Consider the following 19,581-nt stretch of genomic DNA (forward strand, 5'->3'; position numbering starts at 1 on the left):
GTATTGAAATTCTGTGGAGATTGCTATTCCCTTGTAATACAATTAAATATCTAGGAAAGAATATAGCAACATTAATAATTTATTTGACATAAAATGAATTTGGCCATGGACTTCTAATAGCTTGTCTTAATTTTTGTTTACTATACCTTCTTTCAGCTTCCCTGAAATCAGAAAAAAATATTTTAAAACTTTCAAGGTTACCTTCTTTTTCTCTTAAGGTGAAGTTATAACATCGCATGGTGCTATTGAACCAGATAAGGATAACATACGCATAGAGCCGTATTCTTTACCGCAGGGTTTTACTTGGGACACGTTGGATCTGAGCAATGCTGAAATTGTAAGTAGAGTTCCTTGCAGTCTTTCAAATACAAACTCAGTTTCGTGTTTGTGTATTTGTGTGTGTATAGTTGAGCTTTCTGCCAATGTAATGAAATTGCCAGTGGATATGAATTGAAGAGACACAGAAGTCCCCTCCTGACCATATAGTTCTCCATCTTATTTTGGACTAGTCTGTTAGGATACCATTTGTTTTTCTTGGGAAGAAAATAGCAAAAAAAAACCACCCCTCATATACTCAATTCTTAATTTCCAGGGGAAAATGCTGAGCTACAGAATTGAAGTGAGAGCAGAACAGCTGAGATGCAGAACAGAAATGAGAACATTTAATCCTCTGGATTTTCGTTGAAAACTGATATAACTGATTTTACCCAGTCTCCGAGTAGCTAAGGAATAACTTTAATCATAGGATCTTACCCCACCTTATCAACCAATGTTAAGAATGAGAGCCAACGTAATATAGTGGTGAAGGTCTTGGACTGGACTGGAAGGACTGGATTCTACTCTCAGTTATGAAAACTCATTGGGTGGCTTCAAGCTAGTAATTCCCTCTAAGTAGCACAGCCAACAATGGGCTGTGGAAGAAGTAACTAAACCTCAGCTACGTTGAAACCAAGAGGGTGGAAAGAAATAGATATTGTGCCTTATGTCTCCAGTGAAGCTAGATATATGTCTTTATATGAAACAGGTCTCAACTGCGTCCCTTCTGGTCAGAATTCCTGTCCCCCTCCACTTGTTCATTGATGAGTTTGATTTGGCTAGTTAGACTGTTTCTCTTAAGAGAAGAGTCAGGTGTACAAATTCAGAGCAAAGTGAAAGCTGTTGGATTCAATAAATTGTTGGTTTCCTTCCACCTCTTTTTTCCAGTTAAAGGAGTTGTACATGCTGCTAAATGAAAATTATGTTGAAGATGATGATAACATGTTTAGATTTGACTATTCACCAGAATTCCTTTTGTGGTGAGTCCCAGTTTCCATATACATCAAGGGTGCGTCTGTGGAGAAGTAATGATGTCATTTGCCTGTTCTCTTCTCAGCCCTTTCTCCTCATTTCTCTTGCCGGAGCAAGGAATTTAAGTGATTTTTTTTTCATATTTGATGTTTAGAAAGTTTACGGCACAGATAGTCCTCAGCCTATGACCACATTTGGGACCAAAATTTCCATTGCTAAGCAAGACAGTTGTTAAGTGAACCTTGCCCAATTTTACAACCTTTTTTGCCTTGACTGTTAAGTAAGTCAGTTCAGGTTGTTAAGCAAACCCAGCTTCCCCCATTGCTTTTGTTGGAAGCTGGCTAAAAAGCTTGCAAACAGTGATCTCTTGACCCTGGACCGTGCCATGCTCCTCAGTTTTGAGGATGCTGTGACAATCATAAATTGAGGATCAATTTTAAGTCACTTATTTCAGTGTCATTATAACTTTGAATGGTTGCTAAATGGATGGTTGTAAGCCAAGGACTCCCTGTATTCTATAAAAGGTAAGACCTAATTGTTACTTTCATACCTTTTTCTCTCTTTTAGGGCCCTTAGACCGCCAGGTTGGCTTCCGCAGTGGCACTGTGGCGTCAGGGTATCATCCAATAGGAAATTGGTGGGGTTCATCAGTGCCATTCCGGCACACATTCGGATTTATGATAGGTAAGCCCTAACTGATCAGTTATAAAGTTATCTGGGACCTTTTAAGTTTTTCTTAAAATCATTTGCACAAATTTTCAAAAAGGTTAGATTTGGAAGAAACTTTAAGGGGAAACCTTGGTGAAGTGTTGAAAATGTTTTAAATATCTTAAGCTAAAGTTCATGTCCATTTACTCCCAACAACTAGCAACTTTTTCTGTGACAGCCTCATCATGCAACATCTGTAGAATTTATTGCCATTTTAAAACATTGTCTTCCTCCTCTTTCTCTTTCTCATCATCTTTTAATCTTCGAGACCATCACTTGTTATCTATCGGTACCTTAAGAACTGTGGTACAACCACACTTACATCTCTGTGCTTTTTTTTACCCTACTAATGATGTTTATTGAGAATATTCAGAATACTGCCATTTCAGCATTTTTTTTTATTTTCAAAAGTATTGGAGATGTGTTCATTTAATGCCCGCTTTCAGTTACAAGATAAGGGCCCCCCTAGTGTTTACGAGCAAGTCCCAAAATTACAAATCGAATTTTTATGAATCTGTCTCATCTCTGTCATGGTTACTTTGCTTTTGAGGGAGAGGAGAGTTGATGGAAGCTCCTGGATGCAATAACATAACATAACATAACAACAGAGTTGGAAGGGACCTTGGAGGCCTTCTAGTCCAACCCCCTGCCTAGGCAGGAACCCTACACCATCTCAGTCAGATGGTTATCCAACATTTTCTTAAAAATTTCCAATAATGTCATGTGAATTCAGGCACCAATCCTCATTTGCAGAGACTGGATGCCTGAACTCTCATGAGATCACGGACCCTAAAAACTTTTATTCTCAGCATGAAAAGTGTTTGCGCTGCATTTGCGCTGCATAAATATAGCAACATGCTCTTCCCAGCTTTTAACTCTACGTTATACACAAAGTACATGTTACTTTCAGAGTAAGAAAATTGGCACCAAATCACTGAAATAATCTCTTCATTTTTTATTTTAAATCTTCTTTTAAAAGGTATAAACATTTCATGCACTGAAATGGTTCTGGGAAATGAATCAACTTTATTTCTCATATACCTCACAAAAAGCTATGCAGAAGCTGGAATTATGAAAAAAATTATTTTTCCTATTTCAAAATGTGTTGATAGCTGAAGAGACTTGGTAGTTGATCCATACATCTTCAAGTTGCTACTGTTGGGAAACACTGATGCAGAATCATAATCTAGAAAATAATGAAACCCATATTCTTTTCACAAACCCCCGTTAGTAGCTAGTTGGAGAAAGCTGTAGAGCAAGGACCCCAATCTCTGTCTTGTGATTCCAGGAATTCTCCAAGATGGTGCTTCTGAAATTAGCCGCAAATCCATTCATAGGCTACCATGACGCTTTCCACTATCTTTAAAACAGAGAATACCACAGAGTATTAAACCTCTAATTCATTTAATTTAGCTTTTGTGTTTTGAAAAACAAACAGCAGTTTCCCCCAAACTTTTCAAAAAAAAAAAAAGAGAGAATAAAACTTAAGGTTCTGTCCCCCTCTATGATGATGATCGATGATGATGAAGATGACGATGATGACCTAGATATAGTTCTTTCGTTAAAATAACAGTTCTTAATTCAAAAATGTCCTCGCTTCTTCTGTAAGAAATGTTTTCTGTAAAATTGGAAAGGGTTGGTCAGTACGTTAGGTAATATTTGTTGGACAATTTGTACTCCTTCAAAAATTTAAGCAATTGTTTATGTATTTTCTTTAACAGTGAGAAGAAAATGGTAGAAATTAACTTTCTGTGTGTCCATAAAAAACTACGATCAAAGCGAGTAGCACCAGTCCTGATTCGTGAAATAACCAGAAGAGTAAACTTGGAAGGAATTTTTCAGGCTGTTTACACTGCAGGAGTTGTCCTTCCCAAACCTGTAGCAACTTGCAGGTAAGCAAAGATGTTGTTTTTTGAGAATTTACATAATTTTTGTTATAAAAGAGTAGCCAAAACTCACCTTATAAGTTGAATGGTCAGTTTAACTTCAGATTGGAAGAGATTAGGGAGGTATTTCACATTACAGTACATTACAGTACTAGCAGTGACGAAATGAGAGTTAGCCTTTCTGCCTTTCTAGAAAATGTATGAGCTCCAGTTGTGAAACTCATGGCTATTGTGAACATCTACAGTTTCTATGTCAGTATCACAAGATGGAAATACAAAAAAGTGGAAGTTGAGGTATGGTTCCTTATCTCCTCACCTCACTTCCTTTGAATATTGCAAAACTTGTGGTTGATTTTTCATGGCTAGATTCTGATTGCCTTTCTTGCAATGTTTTAAGGATTTAATCCACTTGAAGTTTTATTTCATCACTGGTTTTATTAGCTACTTTGTGAGACCTAGCCTGAACACAAAGTCTAGTAAACAAAACCAAAAGCACAGTAAATAGGTAAAAATGATTTCCAGTCATTTCATTTCATTTCATTTATTTGATTTTTATACCGCCCTTCTCCCGAAGGACTCAGGGCGGTGTACAGGCAAATAAAAACAGACAAGACAGTATTATATAAAATGCAAGATTAAAAAACTTATTATAATTTGCCTAAAAATTTAAAAAAATATAGAAACTAAAACCCCATTTAAAATTAATAATAAAAACTATAAAATCCATAAAATTTAAGCCAGCCCCGCGCGAATAAAAAGGTGTGTCTTCAGTTCGCGAAAGGTCGAAGGTCAGGTATTTGGCGAAACCCGGGAAGTTCGTTCCAGAGTGTGGAGCCCCACAGAGAAGGACCTTCCTGGGGCCGCCAGCCGACATTGCTTGGCGGACGGCACCTGAGAAGTCCCTCTGTGAGAGCGTACGGGTCGGTGGGAGGCATATGGTAACAGCAGACGGTCCCGTAAGTACCCAGGCCCTAAGCCATGGAGCGCTTTAAAGGTCATAACCAAAACCTTAAAGTGCACCCGAAAAGCCACAGGTAGCCAGTGCAGTCTGCGCAGGAGAGGTGTTACATGGGAGGTACGCGACACTCCCTCTATCACCCGCGCAGCTGCATTCTGGACTAACTGAAGCCTTCGAGTGCACTTCAAGGGGAGCCCCATGTAGAGAGCATTACAATAATCCAAGCGAGAGGTAACGAGTGCGTGAGTGACTGTGCACAAGGCATCCCGATCAAGGAAGGGGCGCAACTGCCGAACCAGGCGGACCTGGTGGAAGGCCCCCCTGGAGACGGCCGTCAAATGATCTTCAAACGACAGCCGCTCATCCAGGAGGACACCTAAGTTGCGCACCCTATCCTTTGGGGCCAATAACTCGCCTCCAACAGTCAGCTGCAGCTGCAGCTGACTGAATCGAGATGCCGGCATCCACAGCCACTCCGTCTTGGAGGGATTGAGCTTGAGCCTGTTTCTCCCCATCCAGACCCGTACGGCTTCCAAACACCGGGACAGCACTTCAACAACTTCATTGGGGTGACCTGGGGTGGAGAAGTACAGCTGAGTGTCATCAGCGTACTGATGGTACTTCACCCCAAAGCCACTGATGATCTCACCCAACGGCTTCATGTAGATGTTGAACAGAAGGGGCGAGAGAATCGACCCCTGCGGCACCCCCCAAGTGAGGGCCCTCGCGGCCGACCTCTGTCCCCCTGTCAACACCGTCTGCAACCGGTCAGAGAGATAGGAGGAGAACCACCGATAAACGGTGCCTCCCACTCCCAATCCCCCCAGCCGGCGCAGCAAGATACCATGGTCGATGGTATCAAAAGCCGCTGAGAGGTCTAATAGGACCAGGGCAGAGGAATAACCCCTGTCCCTGGCCCTCCAGAGATCATCCACCAATGCGACCAAAGCTGTCTCCGTGCTGTAACCGGGTCGGAAGCCGGACTGGAACGGGTCTAGATAGACGGATTCTTCCAGGTATTGGGGTAGCTGACGCACAGCACTCTCTACAACCTTCGCAACAAAGCGAAGGTTGGAGACTAACCGATAATTCCCCAAAATAGCCGGGTCCAAAGAGGGCTTCTTAAGGAGGGGTCTCACCACCGCCTCTTTCAAGGCGGCAGGGAAAACCCCTTCCAACAAAGAAGCATTTATAATCCTCTGGAGCCAGCCTCGTGTCACCTCCTGAGTGGCCAGCACCAGCCAGGAAGGACACGGATCCAGTAAACATGTAGTGGCGGAGCCTCCCCAACAACCTGTCCACGCCCTCGGAGCCACAGGGTCAAATTCATCCCAAACAGACTCAACAAGACGTGCCTCCTCTCCCTCGCTTGATCATCCCAATTTGGTCCAGACCATCCCGGAGCTGAGCGATTTTGTCGTATAGATAACCACTAAACTCCTCGGCACGCCCCTGTAAGGGTCATCCCGCACCTCCTGATGAAGGAGGGAGCGGTCACCAAACAGGGCGGCCGGGCGGTTATCTGCCGACGCAATGAGGGTGGAGGCGTAGGAACGCCTCGCCTCCCTCATTGCCACTAGGTAGGTCCTAGAATAGGACCTAACTAGTGTCCGATCAGCTTCGGAACGACTGGACCTCCAAGTGCTCTCTAGGCGTCTTCTCAGTGAATGCACAGTCTGTAAATATAAATTATTTTGAGATTCCTATGTATTTCAATTTAAGCAGCCTAATAAAGTTGATTCTCCCCCCTCCCTTATTTTATTTTTATGAATATAATGCAAGTATCCATGTAGGCTACAATTTTTGCATCTATTCCATTTTCTGAGCAGAATGCTTTTTTTCTTCTCTCCCCCTTTGGCTTACTAATTCACAAATATAATAGTCTCAGCTCTCTTGAACATGCAGTTGTTCTCAAATTACAACTAGAATTGAACTCATTTTTTCTGTTTCTAAGTGAGACAATTGTTAAGTGAGTTTTGCCCCATTTTACAATATTTCTTACTACAGTTGTTAAGTGAATGGCTGCAAGTTAGTAATAGGGTTGTTAAGTGAATTTGGCTTCCCCATTGACTTGGCTTGTCAGAAGTGTTTGCATGACCCTGAGACATGGTTTTAGATATGAGTCATTTGCCAAGCGTCTGAATTTTGATCACATGATCGTGGAGATGGCTGCAACAGTCATAAGTCTGAGAAACAGTCATAGGTCACTTTTTTCAGTGCTGTTATAACTTTGGTCACTAAATGGTTGTAAGTCAAGGATTATCTGTATGGCCTTTATAATCAATCTCAGACATGGTAGATTGTCAACATGTTGGGAACACGACTCATTGCATGGAATCAATTTGCCAGGAATATGTTGACAGTGTTATTCAAAATAAAAAAGATGCTAATTGGATAACAGATAGACATTTTAAAATTAAGCATCAAAGGGGTGAAAACCTAGGAATACTTCAGGACAGCAAAATCATCTTCTTCATATTCAGATGTTGACTCTCCAAACTTTCAGTAACAAGCTAATGTCATATACATATATATTTTTGTATGGTTTCTCTAAAAAGTGTTCTTTCAAGGGTTAATCACTACAGGGAGGCAGCATAGACTATGCGGAGAACTTACTGAGTCAGTCTAACACGCTAACATAATGTCAATTTTTATTCAGCATGGTTTCCTTCAAATGTACAGGAATTAAAAGTCCCTGTTGATTATGAATCCTGAGAGTTGAAGTTCTGAAGTCCAGAGCATTGGTGAAGACTGGATTGGTCTGAAGCAGCGTTCCTCAGGTTTAGCAAATTTTAGATATGTGGACTTCAACTCCCAGAATTTCTCAGCCAGAATACCTAGCTGAGATTATGAAATATTGATCTTAAGCATATATAGAAATAATTGAATTCTTTGCTATACCTTGTTTTATTGTCAGTATTTCTTTAAAAAGTTATTCTACAGAAGTGCAGGATAAATTGTGCATTCAGGTTATTCTACTTCAATTAAGCTTCACCTATTTTAAAGTATATATTTAGGGGCAAGTTCATTTGGCAATATTTTGTGTAGGTTGTAGTTACAGCTTTATTAAAATTGCAATGTGCCAGTTATTGCAGCAAAGGATATAAATATTTTTGAAAAACTTCAAAGTCATACTTGGCAGAAAATATGTTTTTTGCATATTTCATTTCTTCTAGTCAAAGATACAAAATACAAAAAAATGGACCAAGAAAATATAAAAGCATATAGTAATGAGGATTTTTAATTGATTTTGTTTTTGTTGTTTAAGTTTTGGTGGAATATGATAATGCAAATGCTTATTTGATTTGCATAGTAGGATCTTAGCAAAAAATCTTCCAAAAAATTAAGAGACATATCAGTGAACTAGCACAAATCTAAAAAATACATTTAAATAAATTCAGTTTTGTGCTTTTGGCTTTCTTAAATATGTGGAGAGAGAGGATGATGGTCTCTACTACCATACAAATCAAAGAATATTGCCTTTTAGCACCAAAAAAAATGCATGAAGATACCACTGCTGTTTGTCTGAAATGGTATAGTCTCCTGCTTGATTAGGAGGTTGGACTGGAAGACCTCCAAGGTCCTTTCCAACTTTATTATTCTGTTATGAAAGGGCCAAGGTTGCATTTCTTGCATTTCCGGGAAAGTTTGGAAAAAAACCCACCTATTTCATATTCTAAATTATTTGGCAATAACGAATAAGAATTTTGAATAGTTTGACTGCATACAAAGGAACTTCTTATGTCTCTTTCAACAGCAGTGGTACAAATGATTAATTATAATTACACTATTCCAAGAATAAATCTTTACAGTGTGTAAATATACACCCTGATAGGTCTTTTGTATATAGTTAAGAAAATGTCTCATAAAGATAGTCCTCAATTTCTGATCAGTTGTTTAATGACCATTTGGATTTTCAATAATCTAGTGAAGAAGTGCTTTAGACTATTGCAGTATGTTGTACCTCTCCCATCCTGTGGTCACATGACTGTATTTCAGGCACTGGACAACCAGCTCACGTTGACAATTGGTTGTAGCTTCTTACAATTACCTGACCATGATTTGCAACATTTTTTGTCAATTTCTCAGACTTGTTTCCAGTTTCTGGCAAAAAAGCCTACCCATTTAGGAGAATGTATTTGCACTTATGATCATGTGATTTGTTTAACTGGAGTGAATCGGGTCCAGTTATGACATCATGACTTGCAATTGAAATTTCTGGCTCAATTGCAGTCATAAATTCAGGACTACCTATAAATATTTTTTATGTGTAAGGACAGAATTGAAATGCCATGATGATTCTACAGTTTCACCCATTCAGCGGCTCTCCAGTTGTTTTGGGATAGGAACTTCCATAATAAGCAACGGCTTTGAGAGATGGTCTCAGTACATTTGCAAAACATCAGATTAGATGAAGCAGATATGTAGCTACATACTAAGCATTAATCTTAACAGATTCTTATTTCTGAGTAGACATGGATAAAATCACATTCGAAAATAATATGTTGAACTAGAAGATCTGAATTGGAAACATATAAGCTATAGGAAATAATTAAAGCTACTGTCAGTTTTTTTGGTGGATTGGGCTTAAGATTAGTACGGAACATTTTATTATTATTTGATGCAACAACAAGAAAGATTTCATTCCCAGACTAATATTGTCTCCTACATTGACTATAAAAATGTATAAAATTAATTTGTTGAAAAGAATGCAAATGCATTAATTTTTCCAGATACTGGCATCGATCGCTGAACCCCAGAAAATTGGTAGAAGTGAAATTTTCTCACTTGAGCAGAAATATGACATTACAGAGAACAATGAAGCTGTACAGACTTCCTGATGTAAGCAATGCGTCCACCCAGAGGACCCTCATTCTCACATCAAAATAGCCTTCTGTCCCTGCCAAGGCAAGCTTTTCATTTGGGGGAGGCAGTACTGTGCAAAAAGGGGAAAAATACAATGGTTGTTGGGCGGAACCTCCAAAGAATAGACTGTCCTGGAAAGAAGAGGCACACCTGGTATCAGAAGACATTTTTTGTAAAGGTGTTGATGGTTGGAGAAAAAGTACTATTTTCTTGAATGTATGATACTTTATGTCCTTATTTGAATATACTAATTATTTTTTGAGCTCTTAAAGAGAAGGCACGTTATAAGAGGGAGAAGATCTTGAGAAGTCACATTATAAAAATCTCTCTGGTACCAATGGTACTTAATGGTGAATTCTAAGGCAACAAAGCATGATATAGTTGAATTCTTTTAGTTCAGAGGAATTCCTTTGATAAACATGCACAGAGAGAGAGAAGTTTATAATTGATTGTGCTCATTAATATTTAATAATTGTTGAGAAGAATGAGAAGTGTGTGCAAAACACTGCTTTTGACCAGTTGAGTATGTATACTAAGCTTCCAGAAATGCTGAGTGAGAAAAGTTTGGGATTGTAGTCCCAAACCTCTCCTTCCGAGGGCCAAACCTATCCCACAGGTTGAACCTCTCCGAGAGGCTGGAGGATAGAAAGGACGCCAAGATCATCAACTGGCAGCAAGGGAAAGCCACAGGCGCCATGGCCGAAGAAAGATGGAACGTCACAAACGCTGTTGCCATTGTCCAGACCGGGTTAAAAAATCCAAAACCCAAGCGGCCCAGCGCAGCCAGGACGACATGATGTAACGCGATATGGTAATCCGGAGGGAGGTCGGCCATACCAAGCCAAGACTTATCGCCAATTGCAGGAGCCAACTGAGAATTAGCTGGAAAACCGGCCAGAAACGGCCGAAAAAAAACGTCGAATCATCGCCCCACTCGCCCCACTCCCAGGCCCGAAAACAAACATGGCCGCCGGAACTTCGCTGACTGCTTACCCGGCCCCATTCTCAGCAGCCGTGGACTCAGAAAAGTCCAAAAACCCCTCTCACGGCTGCCGATCAGATAATAGTCCAGGCCGGGGGCAGCAGGCAGCTGGGCGGCGGTTTCGTCACTTGCCAAACCTCGGAGGTCCCTCAAACGCCGGAGCCGACTCTTCACCGGTGCGCCATCTTGCGCATGCGCAGAACCTCTAATTTTTTTATGAAAGGGCCAAGGTTGCATTTCTTGCATTTCCGGGAAAGTTTGGAAAAAAACCCACCTATTTCATATTCTAAATTATTTGGCAATAACGAATAAGAATTTTGAATAGTTTGACTGCATACAAAGGAACTTCTTATGTCTCTTTCAAAGCAGTGGTACAAATGATTAATTATAATTACACTATTCCAAGAATAAATCTTTACAATGTGTAAATATACACCCTGATGGGTCTTTTGTATATAGTTAAGAAAATGTCTCATAAAGATAGTCCTCAATTTCTGATTAGTTGTTTAATGACCATTTGGATTTTCAATAATCTAGTGAAGAAGTGCTTTAGACTATTGCAGTGTGTTGTACCTCTCCCATCCTGTGGTCACATGACTGTATTTCAGGCACTTGACAACCAGCTCATGTTGACAATTGGTTGTAGCTTCTTACAATTACTTGACCATGATTTGCAACATTTTTTGTCAATTTCTCAGACTTGTTTCCCATTTAGGAGAATGCATTTGCACTTATGATCATGTGATTTGTTTAACTGGAGTGAATCGGGTCCAGTTATGACATCATGACTTGCAATTGAAATTTCTGGCTCAATTGCAGTCATAAATTCAGGACTACCTATAAATATTTTTTATGTGTAAGGACAGAATTGAAATGCCATGATGATTCTACAGTTTCACCCATTCAGCGGCTCTTGTTTTGGGATAGGAACTTCCATAATAAGCAACGGCTTTGAGAGATGGTCTCAGTACATTTGCAAAACATCAGATTAGATGAAGCAGATATGTAGCTACATACTAAGCATTAATCTTAACAGATTCTTATTTCTGAGTAGACATGGATAAAATCACATTCGAAAATAATATGTTGAACTGAGTACTCTAGAAAATCTGAATTGGAAACATATAAGCTATAGGAAATAATCTAAGCTACTGTCAGTTTTTTTGGTGGATTGGGCATAAGATTAGTACGGAACATTTTATTATTATTTGATGCAACAACAAGAAAGATTTCATTCCCAGACTAATATTGTCTCCTACATTGACTATAAAAATGTGTAAAATTAATTTGTTGAAAAGAATGCAAATGCATTAATTTTTCCAGATACTGGCATCGATCGCTGAACCCCAGAAAATTGGTAGAAGTGAAATTTTCTCACTTGAGCAGAAATATGACATTACAGAGAACAATGAAGCTGTACAGACTTCCTGATGTAAGCAATGCGTCCACCCAGAGGACCCTCATTCTCACATCAAAATAGCCTTCTGTCCCTGCCAAGGCAAGCTTTTCATTTGGGGGAGGCAGTACTGTGCAAAAAGGGGAAAAATACAATGGTTGTTGGGCGGAACCTCCAAAGAATAGACTGTCCTGGAAAGAAGAGGCACACCTGGTATCAGAAGACATTTTTTGTAAAGGTGTTGATGGTTGGAGAAAAAGTACTATTTTCTTGAATATATGATACTTTATGTCCTTATTTGAATATACTAATTATTTTTTGAGCTCTTAAAGAGAAGGCACATTATAAGAGGGAGAAGATCTTGAGAAGTCACATTATAAAAATCTCTCTGGTACCAATGGTACTTAATGGTGAATTCTAAGGCAACAAAGCATGATATAGTTGAATTCTTTTAGTTCAGAGGAATTCCTTTGATAAACATGCACAGAGAGAGAGAGAAGTTTATAATTGATTATGATCATTAATATTTAATAATTGTTGAGAAGAATGAGAAGTGTGTGCAAAACACTGCTTTTGACCAGTTGAGTATGTATACTAAGCTTCCAGAAATGCTGAGTGAGAAAAGTTTGGGATTGTAGTCCCAATGCCTCTTGATTGTTTATTTTATTTTATTTTATTTTATTTTATTTTATTTTATTTTATTTTATTATTTTATTTTATTTTATTTTATTTATTTATTATTTTAATTTATATACCGCCCTGTTGCCTCTGGCTGAATACTTTCCTGTTGATGACAGCCTACATGGGGTATTAGCTCTTTGAATTTCTGTCTTCTTTCATTATAATAAGGCCACAAAAACCTCAGGCTTGAGACCTATGGAACGAAAAGATATCAAAGCAGTGCAAGAGTTGGTTAACAGTTACTTGAAGCAGTTCAATCTTGCTCCTGTCATGGACGAAGAAGAAGTGTCTCACTGGTTCCTGCCTCAGGATCATATTATTGACACCTTTGTGGTAGAGGTGAGAGAGAGGCCCCTCTCAGCTTCCTTTTCCCACAGAAACTCCTTCCATATAGAAACCTTTCCTCAGCTGTTTTCTTTCTAATGTGGTTTCTTTGCTTGAACGGAGGGCTAATACATATATAAACTGATTTGGGCTAAAATCTGTTTTGTAATTTCTCAAAAGGATTCTTTCCCCATAACCTGGGGCTTAATCTTTTTTTGTCCCTCTTGCAAATGTTCCTGATGCTGTTTTTATTGTTGAGCGGGGTGGGGAGTGGGAGAGTGGAAGTTGGAGACTTCCAACTTTGTGTAGGAGACTGTTGTTTCTAGTTACACACCTTCTTTTCATTCTGATGTCCATAATCCCTTCACACTGGAATGGGAGAGTGCATAAAACAAATATTTGTCACCGAAGAAATAGAGCATTGGTTGGAACATCAGAGGGATATCCCAGGTTCAGAAAGATCTGAGTTAAAGTGTTCAACTAAAACTGGATGGACTCAGGTTCCTTGCTCTGCCACGCCATTTTACATTGAATTATCACAGCCTGTAATTTTGCAGATCAACTGGGTGAATTAAGAGTTATAATACTGTAGAGTCCTTTGTTTGCATTCCTTCATGTTTTGTTTTCCTTTTCCAGAATTCAAATGGTGTTTTAACTGACTTTCTGAGTTTCTATACATTACCTTCAACAGTCATGCACCACCCTGCTCATAAAAGCCTCAAAGCAGCCTATTCCTTCTATAATGTTCACACAGAAACCCCTCTCTTGGATCTAATGAATGATGCACTCATTATAGCAAAGATGGTAGGTAATGCAATATTTTCGTTTGTTTGGTGTTTTTTTTACAGAAGAGTGAAATTGGCTTAAAGTCTCACTGATTTACTTGCTTCAGCAAGAGCAGTACAACCTCTAAACAAGTTGTGATAATGTTTTCTTTGCCCCTTGGAACTTTTTGTTTCAGCCTAGTCCTCAATAGGAAAGTGTTAAGAGGCACAGTCTTTGCTTATTCAAAACCCCTGTGTTTGCCTTACAGCCCCAGATGACTTTGGGGTTGCACGTGGTTTTTCCAAATCAAAGCTTTATATCTGGGCTACTTCAGTTACAAGAAATGAAAAGTCATAGTCAGATATGACTTCTATGACCTACTGTAGGAACGTAGCAGAGAAAAAGGTTTGTCTGTGTTGTGTATGCATTGTGATCATTACACAAGGTTACTAATGCTGTTAAGATTTTCAGATTCTAAGTTGTAAACGTACAGAGTCCTGTGTTGGTTTGGTTGCCGTTTCTGAGCTTTAGTGTGTATGCTGTTGCAATCTATACGTTCCTGGATTGTGTTGAGTAAACTCATTGCTAAAAATATAAAACATTGCTGATTTATTGAGTTTGTTGTTTGGAAGATACAGTAGTATTAGTATAATGTTTGGAATGTTCTTGCGTTTTTGATTATAGTTAACATTACTCATGCAGCTGCTTCAGCTTCTTTTTCTTTGAAAATTACACCTTCTACAAACAGCACAAATGTCCAGCGAAAGAAAAGCATATTCAATTGGCTGCTTTCATTCCTTACAATAGGGTGTGAGGGGAATATCTTTTCCTTTTTTCAAAAGCCATCCTCATTTCATTTTTCGTAGGTTAGAAGAATTAGCACCACACTTAACAGAAATAGCAATAGCATTTAGACTTATATACTGCTTCTCAGAGCTTTACAGCCCTCCCTAAACGGTTTAGAGAGTCAGCATATCGCCCCCAACAATCTGGAGTCCTCATTTTACCGACCTCTGAAGGATGGAAGGCTGAGTCAACCTTGAACCTGGTGAGATTTGAACGGCCAAATTGCAGGCAGCCAAGAAGTCAGCAGAAGTGGCCTCCAGTCATACATTCTAACCATTGTGCCATCACAGCTGTTACAGCCCTTAGACTTATATACACCACCCCGTAGTGCTTTACATAAGTGGTTTATAGAAGTTAGTCTATTTCCCCCCAACAATCTGAGTCCTCATTTTATTGATCTTGGAAGGATGGCTGAGTCAACCTTGAGCTGGTCAGGATCGAACTTCTGGCTAAGGGCAGAGTTAATCTGCAGTGCTGCATTCTAACATTAGTTTGTGGTTAAAAAATACACACTAGAGTATTCAAAATCTTTTGTTCCATATGCATGCGGTTCAAAGTAAAATTGGGTATAATGTCCCTTCCAGTTGTATCTTTTTATCCATGTATCTTATTGTAACTAGAATTCTAGGAGGAAGGAACAGCTATGGTGTGTTCAAAGCAATTTGTACTGTAATTAATTGTAGAAGTACATGCCTGACATACAGAATGTTTGATAGATTGCAGAGTTTCCTTTCTAAATAAAATCTTTTACCAACCCTTACATAAACCCAATTAGAAAATCAATTTGTAATATCTTTATGTTGCCAGAAAGGATTCGATGTATTTAATGCACTGGACTTGATGGAAAACAAAACATTCCTGGAAAAACTGAAATTTGGTATTGGTGATGGCAATCTGCAGTATTATTTGTATAACTGGAGATGTCCTGGCATGGATTCTGAAAAGGTAAAATATTTATACCAGAGATTTGATTGTCCTTCCTATGCTTCTGGAGATAACAATAGTACTCAATACTTCCAGATGATGTGGTGGTCAAAAGGGCTAACATACAATAATGTCCAGATTCTCTATAGATTCTTCATTTGTGTAATGATATGAAATGTACTGAGTAGCTCCTCCAATAGCAGTGTTTGTGTGTGCCTGCCTGCCTTCCTCTATATTTGGAATTCCCCACACAGTGCCTGTGAATAATAATGTATTAGTAAAGTCTTTTCTTGATTGACTCTGCATCATTGGAAAATTAGTACGCTGGAGAACACTACCTTCATTTTCAAGAATGCTTCTGGCCTCCTAGGTACGGAATGGAACAACTTGCCATAGCCAACACACTGTGGTCAACCAGCCATGGACAACTCACCACAGGACAATTCAGCAAATACGAAACTAAATTAATTTCAATGGAACCATGGCTGATAATAATAAAATAAAGTCAATCCAGAAATATAAGAGTTAGAATTATTTTGATAAAAAAGTGGTTGTTAAGAATAAAAGTAACTGAATGAACTGATCAACATAGCATCGAACTGTCCTGCAGCGGTTGGCCACAGGAAGTTGGCCGCAACAAGTTGTCCTCCCCACTCCCCCACCCCCAAGTAGGCATAGGCTCACTGCATATAGTTCCCTCAAAATTTCCCACCTGGAGTTGGAAGTGAGAATTGGGGGGGGCCAATAGAAAATATGGTGATTTTATAATGGCCCATACTCGTAATAGCCATCATTTGGCCAACTGACAGAATTCTTCTCCCTGTGGCAATACTTTCTTGTGAGAATGCTTATAGTGCTCCCAAGTGCCACGCTATACTCTATATGAAGGACTTTGGTTTTATCTGCAGTAACATTCATGTTATCATTTTTCTAGGTTGGTCTTGTATTACAATAAAGTGAAAGGACACTTATATTTATAATTCTTGGAAGTCATCATCTGGGCTGTTGGATGCTCTTGGATCCGTACAGTTCAAGAGGAGCCAAAGCACAATGCCTGATGAACTTAAATCAATCAGTCAAACCTTGGGGGAGGGAAGGCTACAAGAAGTGAAGATTTCTGAGCCCAACTAGCCCTTCAACTCTGAATAGGAACAAAAATGCTTATGAACCTTTTACTGTTTGTCAATGAAAAATAAAGCACATTTGTTTAATTTTAAATGCTTAGCTCGCATATTGATGCAAAGGGTACTTTTCTCTGTTTCCCTGCATAAAAATAAAAAAAGACTTTTTGTACAACAAAGAAGTTGCAGTGGTGGAATAGAGTACAAATACTTTACTGTAATGTGACTGAACTGCTGCATTTCTATTTATTAAGTGGTAGTGTATGTTTATCAATGTAACGAAATGAAGGAGCCGATTCTGAATATTTCTGCTTATTTTCATGACGTGGATGTCATCATCGTCAAGGAAAAAGCTTTGGGAATATGACTGGTAGGAAAACATGCAGATTTGGGATATCTTTGTAATGTGGAGTGGAACAGACATATGCTGGTTGGAGTAGTACCTGTTTCTTCATAAACAATGCTGCCAAATCAATAAAAATACAAATTTGTAATTTGATCTTCAATAGATCAGTGACTTGATTATAGTACAGCACTGCTGAATGCACATGTTGATATCCTCACTGAGCTATGGTATTCTTTTCATCTTACAGTTCTGAAAAAGAAAATTTTACACTGTTTTTGATCGTACAGTAACAGCAGCCTGTACATGAAACTGAGAATATATTAGTACTGTTATGAAGATGTGTTAAGATGAATGTGTTTTAAGGCTTTTGCAGAATTGCACATATTCCTTTTGTCTACTTGTTTTTTTAAGAAAACATTTTAAACTGAAAAATATGTTTGTATAAATAAGTAAATTTGTTGCTAGTAGTAGCAATATAATTCTGGGTTGGGGAAAGAGGTGGTTTCATAGTACACATTTGTATATGTCCTTGCAAATGCATTTTTGTTGGCAGAAATATGTGCCAAAATGTCTTGGTTCATATCTTATGGTAAACCTTAATATGGTTTGTTTGGCTTAGTGTGTCATGTGAATACAACCTACCATAATTTCTTTAACAAATGAGTTTAGCAAAATGCATGAACCAGGTCAAGATATCTCCCTTTGGATTAATAGAGCTCAGTTTAGAATATGGTAAAGTGTTGCATATGCAACCACATTTTCATATTTATATATACCCTGTTTCCCCCAAAATAAGACATCCCTTGATAATAAGCCCAATCGGGCTTTTGAGTGCATCGCAATAAAGCCAAGAGCTTATTTCAGGGTTGAAAAATATATAAGACAGGGTCTTATTTTCGGGGAAACACGGTAGAATTGTCAAGCTGTTTTCACACATCACAGTAAGCCATGTTTGTTGGAAAACTATAGTTTGTAGACTATAAAATATTCTTTTGGCCAATTTTTGAGGCATTCTTGTTTCGTTTGTTTATTTTAAGCTTAGTTATTTGCCTTTCTCCAACTGGCATTTTCCCAATGCATCAGACTACAACTTCTAGAATCTTCCCATAAATAAAAACAGTAGCCTCATTTGAACATAGTGCCAAGCCATAATGTCATTGGTTTGGTTTTTGGCTGCATATGATATGTCAACCCTCATAGTAATGGCTTGACATGCTATGGGAACTGGCTATCTAAATTTTGATATTTCTTGAATAATTTTTGTTTTTCCACATTTCAAAATAATATCTTGATCCCATCACATTTTTGAGAGGTGAAGATGAGTTGTAGATGTTTAATAGTGACCTGAACATCTTTTCAAGGTAGATTCATCAAGTACAAAGTTGCTGGAGGAAAAGTGTTATCAAGATTTGATCCTAATTTGTCAGTAGCCTTGGTAGACAGTATAACAAGCAGTTTAACCAAATACTAAAACCATATTTGTACATTTCTAAGTGTGGAAATTTTCAAAGATATTCCAATAGCCTAGCTTAGAATGAACATGAAGTCATGTATTTTCGCTGCTCCTAAATCAAAAACTGCTAATTTGGTTGTTAAATCTCAAGCTTTCCTATTGTTAGGTAGCTAATGAGGGAAGGGACTCTTTTACATGTTTTCCCAAAAAGTGATGTTGTATACAAACCAGGAATTATAATTTGAAATGTTGCCAGAAACTCCAAATAGCACTAATCCTGGATTTTGCATTCATTGCAAAATTTGTGCTTAAAAGTAACTTACACCTTGTTAATGGACACAATTCTATATTTCCTATTTCTCCTTCTAATTTTCCTGTTTCTACAACCCGTTCTATAGCAATTTAATGAAGTAAGTTTATTCTGAACAATATTTTAATTATACAACCAGGACCAATTTTAGTGCTTGGATTTAATAACATATTTATCTGAATATGACAATACTGTGTCCTCCTCTTAGAAATCTGCTTTTCTGGACCAGTTCACCTCACAAGCTATTAATCCAAAAGCCTGAAGTCTCAAATGCCTCTCTATCTTAGTGCAGGGAACTGATCTGATAAGCTAAAGAAAGTAATTTGTATTATTAAAAGCAAAATGCATCTATGCTCAGTTCTGCATGTCCTACTCGATGAGAATCACAACTATTTAAGAAAAAATATTAAACAGAAAAAGGCTGTGTTCTCAAATGTGCAAGTTGTTTTTAGTTACAGCCTCTTAACAGTTCTTGAATTTTATTGGCACCAATGAATGTTTCAATAAATGTATCACTTTCATACTATTTTGTTTTGAATAATTATGTTTAACCTAAAACATTTGTTACTTCAAAAACCAAGGTATTCTGTTTAAAATGATATAACCCCTACAGACTGGGGAAGATGGAAGTTGTAACCCAAAATATCTGGAAAGCACCAGATTAGGAAAGGCCCTCCTAATTAATTGTAGAAGGCACCATGAACTGAGTATGATTTTTACCCCACATT

The 19,581-nt window shown here is 38.4% G+C and overlaps 1 protein-coding gene across 1 annotated transcript in view; it reads left to right on the forward strand.

The window, feature by feature from the left end:
• The window catches only part of NMT2 (N-myristoyltransferase 2), a 38,138-nt gene extending 18,759 nt beyond the window's left edge, over positions 1 to 19,379 (forward strand). Inside the window, exons 4-12 of the mRNA XM_058179707.1 lie at positions 219 to 337; positions 1,204 to 1,295; positions 1,855 to 1,971; positions 3,717 to 3,887; positions 9,573 to 9,681; positions 12,933 to 13,103; positions 13,725 to 13,892; positions 15,507 to 15,644; positions 16,558 to 19,379. Coding sequence (XP_058035690.1) covers positions 219 to 337; positions 1,204 to 1,295; positions 1,855 to 1,971; positions 3,717 to 3,887; positions 9,573 to 9,681; positions 12,933 to 13,103; positions 13,725 to 13,892; positions 15,507 to 15,644; positions 16,558 to 16,578 — 1,106 coding nt within the window. The 3' untranslated portion in view covers positions 16,579 to 19,379. The remainder of the gene's footprint in view (positions 1 to 218; positions 338 to 1,203; positions 1,296 to 1,854; positions 1,972 to 3,716; positions 3,888 to 9,572; positions 9,682 to 12,932; positions 13,104 to 13,724; positions 13,893 to 15,506; positions 15,645 to 16,557) is intronic.
• The last annotated feature ends 202 nt before the right edge of the window (positions 19,380 to 19,581 follow it).

The sequence above is a fragment of the Ahaetulla prasina genome, chromosome 4, assembly GCF_028640845.1.
Source record: "Ahaetulla prasina isolate Xishuangbanna chromosome 4, ASM2864084v1, whole genome shotgun sequence".
Taxonomy (NCBI): domain Eukaryota; kingdom Metazoa; phylum Chordata; class Lepidosauria; order Squamata; family Colubridae; genus Ahaetulla; species Ahaetulla prasina.